At 36.8% G+C, this 12590-nt stretch overlaps 1 protein-coding gene across 1 annotated transcript; it reads right to left on the bottom strand.

Moving 5' to 3' along the window:
* Window positions 1–8942: 8942 nt before the first annotated feature.
* Window positions 8943–10549, bottom strand: LOC107460352 (uncharacterized). Its single transcript, XM_016078709.1, has 3 exons — window positions 10246–10549; window positions 9401–10162; window positions 8943–9085 (listed from the first exon to the last, which is right to left on the bottom strand). The coding sequence occupies exons 1-3, from the start codon at window positions 10547–10549 to the stop codon at window positions 8943–8945; spliced, it is 1209 nt and encodes a 402-aa protein (XP_015934195.1).
* Window positions 10550–12590: the final 2041 nt, after the last annotated feature.

Here is a 12590-nt window from a genome sequence, read left to right as displayed (position 1 = left end):
GAATAGTTATTATTATGATTAGTATATTATTAAATTTTTATAATAATGTTTAGGATAACATAGTAATTTTTTTATAATACTATTTGTTATGAGCTATGAACATTATTATTATTATTATTTCTTGGATATATTATTAACTGTTATTGTTAAGAAATTATTATTATTGTGATAGTTATTGTTGTTGTTGGTTATTAAGAAATTATTAATATTTTTATTAATGTTATTGTTCACACTAATTATAGTTATGAAATAATATTAATAATTATTTTTTTTTTCAGGCGATTAGGATTTTGTTGTTCATAAAATTTGATCCGCCAAAGACTTTTAATGAGATAGCTGTAGCGGCACTAACATTTATTGAGTTTCATCACGTTTCACGAATAAGCAAAATGAGAAGCCATTCTGCACCCTGAGTGCCTTGGTGGAACGATGGAGGCTGAAAATTCACACGTTTTACCTTCCAGTCGGCGAAGTAATTGTGACGCTGGAAGACGTGACACATATACTTGGCCTCCCGGTTAATAGGGAGCTCGTCACAGGTAGAATGGACAGCAGTTATCAGTTTTTTGTGGAGAACTGCTTCGCTTGTTTTGGTCGTCAGCCCAGTCTAGACGATCACGTCTTGAGTAAGGTAAATCTTGCATGGGTCCGGCGGTGTAGAGACACTGAACCGTGTGACACGCAGGAGTCCATTGAATGGTACATCCGGGCTTACATTTTCTGTGTGCTCGGTACGGTTGTATTTCTAGATAAGTCTACCACTTTTTTGAACTCAAAGTTTTTGTCTCTACTTCAAGATTTTCATCGGATTCCACTATACAGTTGGGGGCAGCCAATCTGGCACATCTATACATATCGTTTTGTCATGCATCACGATATAACTTTAAAGAGATGGATGGGCCACTCATTCTACTTTTTTTTGGGCGTAGAAGTGTATGCCGTTCCTGGCGCCTATTCTTCGCAATGAGCTCATCGATGTTGGTGTTCTACTTGCACAATGGTATTGTTTATTATTATCATTATTATTGTTGTTGTTGTCGTCGTCGTCGTCGTTGTCATTGTTGTTGTTGTTGTTCTTATTACAATCATTCTAATCTTGTCTAGGTAGAGTCATTGGCGCCGGCTAGAAAGATATACACAAAAGTCTACGACACAGTTTAGGCAACAACTCGATGACATGGGAGTCAACGATGTAAGGTTTAACAATTTATGTTAAGCTGCTTATTTAGAATAATAATTTTACTAATCGGTCTCGTGGTTACTGATGTCCAGTTTATATGGCGGCCGTATATGGCAGTGGTGCTTCCGGATGACCTCGCCATAAATTTGTTTATGTGCTCGACAAAGTTGCTGTTAGTGTCATTCGAGTATATAGAGTGGCATCCAACAGACCAAGTTAGACGACAATTTAGGCTGCAACAGCTTCAACCAGACCCAGTATTCCAGATTGGTGATGATCATTGCAGGCGGTTGACCAGCCCACAAAACCTGACTGAAAAGACATGAACAGTGAATGGGTTAACATGTGGAGTTATGGCCGCTATAATACACTGCAATTAGGGGATGTGTATGATTATGGTGGAGCGAGTGGTCCGGGCATGAGTGGTTCCAGTTTGTTTGACACTGGCGGTGCCAACATGCTAGGTGTTGATGCTTCTAAGTTGGCGGTGGTCTGGATGCTGGTATGTCTCAGGGTCATCCGTATAATTTACGGACACAGACTGCGCCCCTCAAATAAATACACCCCATCTCAGTATTTGAAGAAGGCGTCAAAGAAGTAGCCTATTGCAGTTTATCTTATACTGTTTGAGTTTAGCTTTCAGTGTTGTATCTCGTATTGTATATTTAGATGTTTCTATTTATTCTCGTATTTATTATTGTATATTTAGCTTTGTTCTTGTATTTTTCTGTTTGAGTTTAGTCTGTTGCACTTTTTATCTAATTTCGTATTTATTATTCAATGTTTAACGCATACATAAATAAACTGCACAAATACATAAAAAGCTTACACACTAGTTTAAAATAGGTAATGAAGTTACATAAAAAGTTAAATAGGTCATATAAAGTTACATAAAAGTTACTGACTAGTTTAAAATGCATAAACACGTAAAGAGCTTAACCACTATTGACCTCTAGCAGAGCTTGGACTTGCGCACTAAGGACATCAGCTATGGCTATGTCCCTCTCGTTCATATAGTACACCGGCAAGAACCATACATATCCCGCGAATCTATCTCATTCAAGTAGCAGGTTTACTTCGGTCTTTCTTTTGTCGTGCGCTTCAATGTCCAATTGGTGGTCACCTTTGCTCCTTCATATCTGATGCGTGGACATCTTTTTTATCTTTTCCTAGTGAATTTACATTTAATTTGTTAAGTTTAATCAAGAATTAATTGTTTTTTAGCCACTATGGATGCTACTTTGAGTCTTGTGAAATTCTGTTTATTTTAGGTAGCATTCGGCTGGATTTGATGGAGTTTCTGCAATACAAGAATTAAAGGAGAGGACAGCGAGGAGTGACGCGCACGCGTACCTTACGCGTGCGCGTGATTTGGAGCATTCCATGGTGACGCGGGCGCGTGGATAACGCGTACGCGGGATTTGAAGATTTTCACGGCGACGTGTGCATGTACTTGACACATACGCGTGACACGCAAAATAGACCATCAACGCGTACGCGTGACATGCGCCCCGTGTAGAAAACGCAAAAAAATGCTGGAGGTAATTTCTGGGCCCCCTTTTGGCACTCAAGTAAGGCGCAGCTCTCTGCCAAGTTAGGCGCGGATCCAGTGAAGTCAAGTGGTCCTCACGTTACAAGGCATGGATTATTTAATTGATTCTGATTCAAATTTGAATTTGAATATAGGAAAAGATATTATCTTAATTTTAGATATTAGATTTTAAAATTAATTAGGATTAGTTATAAAAAGGAGAAACTTTTCTTCTTTAGGGGGTTCCGGGGGATTCCATTAGGGAATTCTATACAAATTTACATTTCATCTCAGACAATTTACCTGAATCCTTATTTTCTTCTCTGAATCATGAGCAACTAAACCTCCATTGTTAAGGTTAGGAGCTCTGTCTATTTGTATGGATTGATTCTATTATTTTTGTTCTTTAATTCATGTTTTGATTTATAATTCAAGAATTGTTTTCGCTTTTTATTTTATGAATTTCGGTGGAACGGAAGTATGACCCATGTTCTAATTGTGTTCTTGTATAACTTGGAAAAGCTCTTTACTTGAATAACAGCTTGAAAATAATTTCTTCTAAATTTTAATTATTTAGATTTAACGGAATACGTGACATATAATCCCCTTATTTTTGGGTAATTAGAATTTTTGTGGCATACAAACTGGAATTTGATCATGCAGCTTCTAATTGGAATTAATTGACCAAGGGATTGACAGTTAATGAATTTTAGAGGAGACTAGAAAGGTCTAAGGAATTAGGGTCTAGTCACATATAGTTTGCCATGAATTAAATCTTACATGATTAAAATAAATTAATAAGAAAAATCAACCCAGAAAATAGATATCTCTGAAATCTTAACTCTTTCTCCATATATATTTCACAACTTCTTTATTGCTTGCATTATGAAATTCTTAATTATTGTTTAATGCTCTTTGAATACCAAAACACTCTTTTCTGCTTGTCTGACTAAGTAAATCAATTAACCATTGTTGCTTAATCCATTAATCCTCGTCGGATCGACCCTCACTCTCCTGAGGTATTACTTGGTACGACCCGGTGCACTTGCTGGTTAGTTTGTGGATTGTAAATTTTCTGCACCAAGTTTTTGGCGCCGTTGTCGGGGATTGACTGTGATTAACAACTATCAGTTGTTTGATTGCTTAGATTAAGTGTTTTAGTTTTAATTTAATTTAAATTTTATTTAAAAAATTTTAAAAAAAATTCTGTTCTGTCTTCTTTGCTTTCCTGTTTACCACATGGTATGTTTAATTTTGTTTGGTGTTTTGTGCTAAGGAAAAATAATGGAGAGAGATCACATGGGTTACTACTCACACCCGAGTAGTGATTCATATTATGGTATATGGATGAACTATCAAATTTTGGTTGGTAAAGTCAAAACCAAAGAAACTTCAATGCTCCATGTTCCAACTATCAAGAGCCACCACCTCCATTTTCATACCAAGAACCACCATCTCCATATTCATATCAAGAACCATCATCTTTCTATCCATATCAAGAACCGTCATCTTTCTACCCATACCAAGAGCCACCATCTCCTTATTCATCTCAAATACCATCAGATCTTGAACTTCTCATGAAAGAATTCATACATGATATAAAGACAAGTGTCAAAAATGTAGAGAAATATGTGCAGACGATGATCAAGAACTAGGAAGAGGAACAAGCAAATTCCTTCTCAAGAGATATAATGCAAGATCCTATGGAAGAAAGTAAGGAAACCAATCAAAGGAGTTTATACTCCAGTGAATTAGAGAACTTTCCACCCTCACATATGGAAGAAGAGGAAGATGCACAACCTCCCATGCCCTTGGTAAGAAATGAAGAAGAGATTGAATTAGAAGAAAGCTACCAAGAGGAAGAGGTTGAAATTGAGGAAGCTTTCAAAGAGGTAGAAGAATTCAAAGAAGAACACAAGGGATTAGAGCATGCAAGACCTCTTCCAAAGCCATCACCATTCAATACAACATTCAAGTGGGTAAAAATTCCTATTCTTAACCTTTACTTTCCCACTTGAATATGGGCTACTGAAAATGGATGGTCAACTTAGAGCTCTTTGTGGCATTAAGAGTAAGAGGAAGACGGTTAGTGGCAAGAGTTGTCAAGCAAGGTTCAATATGGTTGCATGCTCCAAATTGAAGTACAAAGATTGGTGTAGAGCTCAATTGAATGGGTTTAGAAGGTTATTTAGGTGTCTCTGTGAGAATTCAGATTGCTTGCCACCCGGTGGGAACAATGGTGATCCACAAGAAGACGGGTGTAAAAGCAAGGTTTGGGACCCTGGAATTCATTCCCACAATCAACACTCTTGGGGCTTTGTCACTTGCTTCAACTTGCTCAAAGGCGTTATATGCCTAGCTTGGAATCCTGGTGGCCATTGGAATTACAAACATTGGTGGAGATTCCTGGATCAGTACAAGCACAAGCCACCATGACAAAGAGCTCACCACATATCCAACTTAAGGACTTTAACTAAAAGTGCTTGGTGGGAGATAACCCACCGTAGTATGATCGCTCCTTTTCATTCTTAATTGTTTTTTCGTCGTAGTAGTTTTCTTTCTTATTTGATTTTTATTGAGTTTTCACTATTTTTCTGATCAAGTAGCTATTTTTGAACAGGAACCAGATACTTCAAAAAAAAAATGAGCACACGACGCGCAAGCGTCGCTGACGCGTACGCGTCATATGTATGTGTGTGAAAAATAAAAGTGAATAGAGAGTTGCGCGGGAGTGGCGAAGGAAGTGTGCCTTGCGCACAAATTGGATCACGCGTATGCGTCCATGATGCGTGCCCGTCAATTACAATTTTGGCACTCCACGCGTACGCGTGGATGAGTAAAATTGGCGTAAAAGGTGTTTGGCCAAAGAGTTATGCTGGTGTGGGGCTGGAACTATGCTGGGCGCACAAGCCCCACCACGCGGATGCATCCCCGATGCGTACATGTCATTTTCCCATCCTGGCCGTCCATGCGTACGCATCCCTGACGCGTACGCTTCGCTTGAGGTTCGCGCGATCCACGCATACGCATGCCTCATGCGTACGCGTCGCATGCGACGCCCAATTGAACCACCTTGGTGCCTGATTTCAAATCATCCACCTCCCAAATCCTAATTTTCTCTTGTTCTTTTATCTTTTTCTTCTTCTTTCATCATATTAATTGCTTTTATGTCTCTCTCTATTTGTAGTTCTTCTTTGCTTGAGGACAAGCAAACCTTTAAGTTTGGTATTGACGCTTTGCTTATGGCTCTTCTGTCTAGCACGAAAGGGAGAAGAATGTTCTTCATGAAGGAATGAGATGACCACCAGCATAAATGAGGTGGTTGAGTTCCTTTCATTCTATTTCTCCTCCATTCTTATGTTGTTGTCTTCTGTTTTCTATTGCTTTGATTGCTTGCATAATCGTTAGTACTTTTAGTAAAAAAAATAAAAAATAAAAAATGTTTTACGCACCACTCACTGAACTTAAATCTTAAAAGAAAAAAAAGAAGTGATGTATTGATTGAGAAATTGAGTCTAATTTTAAGAGTAGTCTTATTCACTTAATTGTGGTGGTATTATTTGTGATTTTGAATGTATGACATGAATAGTGCATATTTGAATTTGAATCAAAGGATGTTGATGTATAAGGAACAAGAATTTAGAGAATTTTTATGACTTCTCTGAAATAAGTAAAAGTTTAATCCTTGAAGCAAAAGAAACAGCAAAAGAAAAAAATATATAATAATAAAAGCAAGGTCCAAGGCTCTGAGCATCAATGACTAGGGAGGTCAGACATGATTAAAAGCTCAAAGAGTTGTTTTCCTAGTCATATGCTTGTGGTGTGATTGTGCCAAGTAATCCTTGAGACAGAACACTTAGAGTCGAGACCAAGTGCGTTTAACAGAGTATGCTAAAGGCTTTGAGCACCACTGTCGGCGAGTAAATGGAAGAAAAATAAGAACTTAAAGAGAGTTCCCCAGTCAAGTGCTTGTGGTGTTTCTGTGTCAAGTAATCCTTGAGACAAAACATTTAAAGTCATGGCTAGGCTCAAGGTGCAAAGCACCAAAGAAAAATAAATTAAAGAAAATCATGCTGTGTTCAAGGATTAAACTAGAGTATAAAGATCAGAGAATTCATAATATGATTCGGATTCTAATTCCGAATGACACTGACATTCCTCTTATTCAAAGGAGAGTGAGATACCAAAACTGTTCAAAATTACAATGAATAAATCCCATTTTAAGAATAGACTTGAGTTTAATCGAACTCTCATTCTCATGCAAATTCACATCCTAAGCCTGTATTATTTTGATTGCTTGAGGACAAGCAACAATTCAAGTTTGGTGTTGTGATGCGTGAGCATCTTTCTTATCTTTTTCTAATGAATTTGCATTTAATTTGTTAAGTTTAATCAAGAATTAATTGTCTTTTAGCCACTGTGGATGCTACTTTGAGTCTTGTGAAATTCTGTTTATTTTAGGTAGCATTCGGCTGGATTTGATGGAGTTTCTGTTGCACAAGAATTAAAGGAGAGGACAGCGAGGAGCGACGCGCACGCGTACCTGACGCGTGCGCGTGATTTGGAGCGTTCCATGGTGACGCGGGCGCGTGGATGACGCGTACGCGGGATTTGAAGATTTGAACGGTGAAGTGTGCGCGTACTTGACCCGTACATTTGACACGCAGAATAGACCATCGACGCGTATGCATGACGTGTGCCACGTGCAGAAAACGCAAAAAAATGCTGGGGGTGATTTCTGGGCCCCATTTTGGCACTCAAGTAAGGCGCAGCTCTCTGCCAAGTTAAGCGCGGATCTAGTGAAGCCAAGTGGTCCCTACGTTACAAGGCGTGGATTATTTAATTGATTCTGATTCAAATTTGAATTTGAATATAGGAAAAGATATTATCTTAATTTTAGATATTAGATTTTAAAATTAATTAGAATTAGTTATAAAAAGGAGAACTTTTCTTCTTTAGGGGATTTCGGGAGATTCTATTAGGGAATTCTATACAAATTTACATTCCATCTCAGACAATTTACCTGAATCCTTATTTTCTTCTCTGAATCATGAGCAACTAAACCTCTATTGTTAAGGTTAGGAGCTCTGTCTATTTGTATGGATTGATTCTATTGTTTTTGTCTTTTAATTCATGTTTTGATTTATAATTCAAGAATTGTTTTTGCTCTTTATTTTATGAATTTGGGTGGAACAGAAGTATGACCCATGTTCTAATTATGTTCTTGTATAACTTGGAAAAGTTCTTTACTTGAACAACAGCTTGAAAATAATTTCTTCTAAATTTTAATTATTTGGATTTAACGGGATACGTGACATATAATCCCCTTATTTTTGGGTAATTAAAATTTTTGTGGCATACAAACTGGAATTTGATCATGCAGCTTCTAATTGGAATTAATTGATCAAGGGATTGGCAGTTAATGAATTTTAGAGGAGACTTGAAATATCTAAGGAATTAGGATCTAGTCACATATAGTTTGCCATGAATTAAATCTTACATGATTAAAATAAATTAATAAGAAAAATTAACCCAGAAAATAGATATCTCTGAAACCTTAACTCTTTCTCCATATATATTTCATAACTTCTTTACTGTTTGTATTCTGAAATTCTTAATTATTGTTTAATGCTATTTGAATACCAAAACACTCTTTTCTGCTTATCTGGCTAAGTAAATCAATTAACCATTGTTGCTTAATCCATCAATCCTCGTGGGATCGACCTCACTCACCTGAGGTATTACTTGGTACGACCCGGTGCACTTACCGGTTAGTTTGTGGATTGTAAAATTTTTGCACCAATATCTAGCCTACATAGATGGGTCACCCATCGGAACAAATCGCTTCTGTAGATCTTGCAAATTTCAGACATCTTGTACACGTCATGCACATATACTTACCAATCAAGACGCTAGTTAGCGCAACATGCAAAAATGTGGCGACATGGGAGTCGCTCGACCTAAAAATGGCCACAATCGCAGTATCGTTGCGCAAGGTTAACATTGTAATGGAACCATGTTATATTTTGCGAACCTCAAACATCTCATTGCGTCTGTCGAACTGATTGATGACAATATTTCTTGCACGTCGAAAACTTTCTTCAACTCTTTTGGTGGCAAATTCTGAATATGTGAATTTGTTGTGGATAGGAGTAGACCTAACAATGGTAGTCACAGAAAGGTTGCGTGCACCCTTCAGGACAAAATTTATGCACTCTACCAAGTTTGTCGTCATATATCCCAATGATGACCTCCGTCAAATGCCAACACCCATCTCTGAACACCAAACTCATCGCACCATTGAGTATATGCCTCACCCCACTCTTTAAGCATTTGGTAGTTTTTGTTGTACTCCTCTTTTGTCCTAGAATAGCCTATAGAATAAACCAAGTAATCATAAGTAGATGCTACAAAATTACTATGAATAAGACCATAACAGCGAATTCAAATACATGTGTTAACTACGAGTTTATGCAAATATGGAGGCTTGAACCTCTTTAAGAAGTTGGACCCGATATGCCTGACGCAGAACATGTGCCATGCTCTTGGTGGTGACCATGCACCGTTACTACGAGCTATTGCTGCTTCAATGGAGTTATGGCGGTCAGAAATAATGCCCACACCATCAATGGTATCAATATATCTCCGTAAATTGGTTAGAAAAAACTCTCATGCGTCTGCCATCTCACCCTCGACTATCGCAAATGCAATAAGCACAATGTTTTGGTTCCTATCTTGTGCAACCGCAACTAAAAGTGCACCTTTATATTTTCCGTACAGATGTGTGCCATCAACCTGTACCAATGGCTTGCATTGTCTAAATGCTACAATACACGGATAGAAGTTCCAAAAAACGCGATGAAGAACTCTTACACCTTGAACCTCCTCACTCTCACGGTAAACGGGGACTATTTTTATTTGAATACAAGACCTTGGCATCTTCATAGTCATTGCTTTCAACCATACTAGCAGAGTCTGGTAAGAAACTTCCCAATCACCGAAAATTTTTGCGACAGATTTTTGCTTTGCCAACCAAGTCTTGCGGTAACTTACAGTGTAGTTGAACCTGGACTGAACTTCTACAATAATAGACTTCACCTTTATTGACAAGTCTGCTTCAACCAATGGCCTAATAGCATCTGCAATTGTGTCTGAGTCCAACTTGGCACGATCTTGTAAACTCGTTTCCATGGTGCACGTGTGTTTGCCATTGTATCTCCTAATCTCCCAACAACCTTTCTTTTGAATCAAGTTAGCTCGGATAAGCCAATCATACCTTGCACCATAACCCTTGCATTTTGCATAGAATGTCTGCGGCTCAAATTCATACACAGTGTAATCAACTCCTCTAGAGATAGTGTAGCTTTTGATTGCAGATATCAGCGACTCTCTAGAACCAAATTCCATTCCGACACTAAACTCATCATCTTCTGCCACAACATTGCCTTCACCTACGACATGCGAACTACCGTTAGTTAGACAAGGAAAATAAAATAAATGGTAGTGATAACTTTAATTAAAAATAATAACATACCCATATTTGCATACTTAGAAAATTCTAGGGCATGCATGGCTTCGAGATCCAAAGTCCGCATAAAAGACGAAACACCAAAGGGGTGCTGGCTTACAATCGCATCCGCTTCATTTTGCACCGCCGAATTGCCTGTCAGGTCTTCGTCATCGTTTTCGTCATCGACTTTATAGTTGGCTTCGAACTCCTCTTCACTGTCGTTGTTATCTTCTTTCCAATTTGTATCCCCGATCTCATCAACATTGACCTCCTCGCCAACTGCGTCCAGCCTCATATGTTGTTCGAACTCAACGTACAGCTCTATCATCGGCACGTGAAATTAGGTTTGTTAATAAATACAGAACATCTACTGCATACATGCGTCATCAGTGATGAACATTATTTGAAACTGTATCCGTCCACCAAATACTTGTATAGGATTCCTGTAAAAGATGTTGCTCACCATTTTCAAATGGTGACTTTGTATGTTATCACAAAGACCATTTTACAACTCTACAAAACTTATGGTGCATGGAATAGGAAATGAAAATAGACATTCACAAACAAAAGTCACTCCTTCGTGTGTGTTTGGTATAATACACTCGCAAATTTGCAATACCTTCTATAACGTCAACTTCACCTAACCCGACTTTTTTGACACAACTAATTGCCCAAAAAAAACTCACAACTATGAAATATATGCAAGAAAGAGGAATAGGAGTAGAAGTGATGAACTTCGAATAAATTGTGTTTCGTATTTATAGGCAAGACTCTCGATTAAAATATTCTTTTCTATATAAAACGCAATCTGCGTTTTGAAGTTTTTGAAAAAAAAAGTTTCTGACAATTTAAATCGCAAGCTGCGTTTTTGAGTTTCAAAAAAAAGTTAAATATTGCCCATTTCATAAACGTAGGCTGCGTTCAGGGACGGATGTATGTACATGAGTGTGGGGGCAATCGCCCCTACTACGATTTGAAATTTTTTTAAGTTGTATATGATAATAATATTTATTTGCCCCTATTAAATTATTAAATTTGACCCAATAATAATTTTTTATTCAATTTTTGTACTTCATAGTCAATTTAAAAATTTTATATCAGATGTCATTAGAATGATCAATTCTCAATTTAAATGAAATTTGTGTTTTTTTTAGAAATCAACTCGAAATAATGTTATTTATCTTTTTTTATATTAGTTTTAATTTTTTTCTGTAACAACTACATTAATTGAAAGAACTTTTTCAACTATAAATTTCAATAAGAATTGACTTCTAATTGTATAAGAAGTAAATTTTTAAATAAGTATTTACTTATATATATGTAAAAGAAATACTATACATCCAAATCTTGTTATAAATTAAGTCTAACCAAGTTAAACAATAAAATTTAGAATAATATTAGTCATAACTGATTTTTGTTGTTTTAGACAAATTTGATTGGACTTGATTAACAAAAAATATGAATATGTAGCATTTATCCTATATAAAAAGACAGATATTTATAAGGATAAAGTATATTTTTTGTCCCCGAAATTTGGCAAAAGTTTTAAAAATACCTCTAAGTTTTATTTTGTTTCAATTTTGTCCCAAAAGTTTTTGATTTGCATCAAATCACTACAAGAAAAATGCCCATTCAGCCACACTTTTTTAAGCTACATTTGAAAAGCGTAGCCTATTCATACACATGTTGTCTTTTTATAAGAGAAAATGATACACAATTCCAGCATCATTTAAAAAGTGTAGCCTTAGGTATTATAGAAATCACTTATAAAGCGTAGCCGTAGGTTGATATCTATAGGTTCACTTTTTGTATCAAAGGAGACGCTTTTAGAGGGTAGCCTATTTATTAAATTTTGGGTTCATTTTTAAAGTGATGCCTAATATATCTAGAACAAAAAACTTAACACTTAGTGAAATTTTTTCCTCTTTCTTCTGAAAACAAATAAACTCACACTTAGTAAAATTTTTGTTCATTCCCTCCACAAGCAAACTCATACACTAAGTAAAATTCCCTTCAAATCACTCACATCCACAAGCAGGTTCATCCCCTTTCAGAAACCCTCATCCCCTTTCAGAAACCCTCATCCCCACAAGCACCGTCGTCGAAGTGGAAACCCTGCCTCCAAAGCTCACCATCGTTGCCCCCACTCACTCTCTTCACTCTCGCTGTCGACACTCTCGCCGTTGACAATCTCGTTCTTGTCATTGACCCTCTGATGAGCGGATAATTTATACATTTTTTTGGCATTATTTTCAGTATGTTTTTAGTATGTTTTAATTAGTTTTTATTATATTTTTATTAGTTTTTAGTTAAAATCCACTTTTCTGGACTTTACTATGAGTTTGTGTGTTTTTCTGTGATTTCAGGTA

This window comes from Arachis duranensis, chromosome 8 (assembly GCF_000817695.3).
Source record: "Arachis duranensis cultivar V14167 chromosome 8, aradu.V14167.gnm2.J7QH, whole genome shotgun sequence".
Lineage (NCBI taxonomy): Eukaryota > Viridiplantae > Streptophyta > Magnoliopsida > Fabales > Fabaceae > Arachis > Arachis duranensis.
The sequence above is the reverse complement of the archived record's forward strand: the minus strand, read 5'-3'. Positions and strand labels throughout refer to the sequence as shown.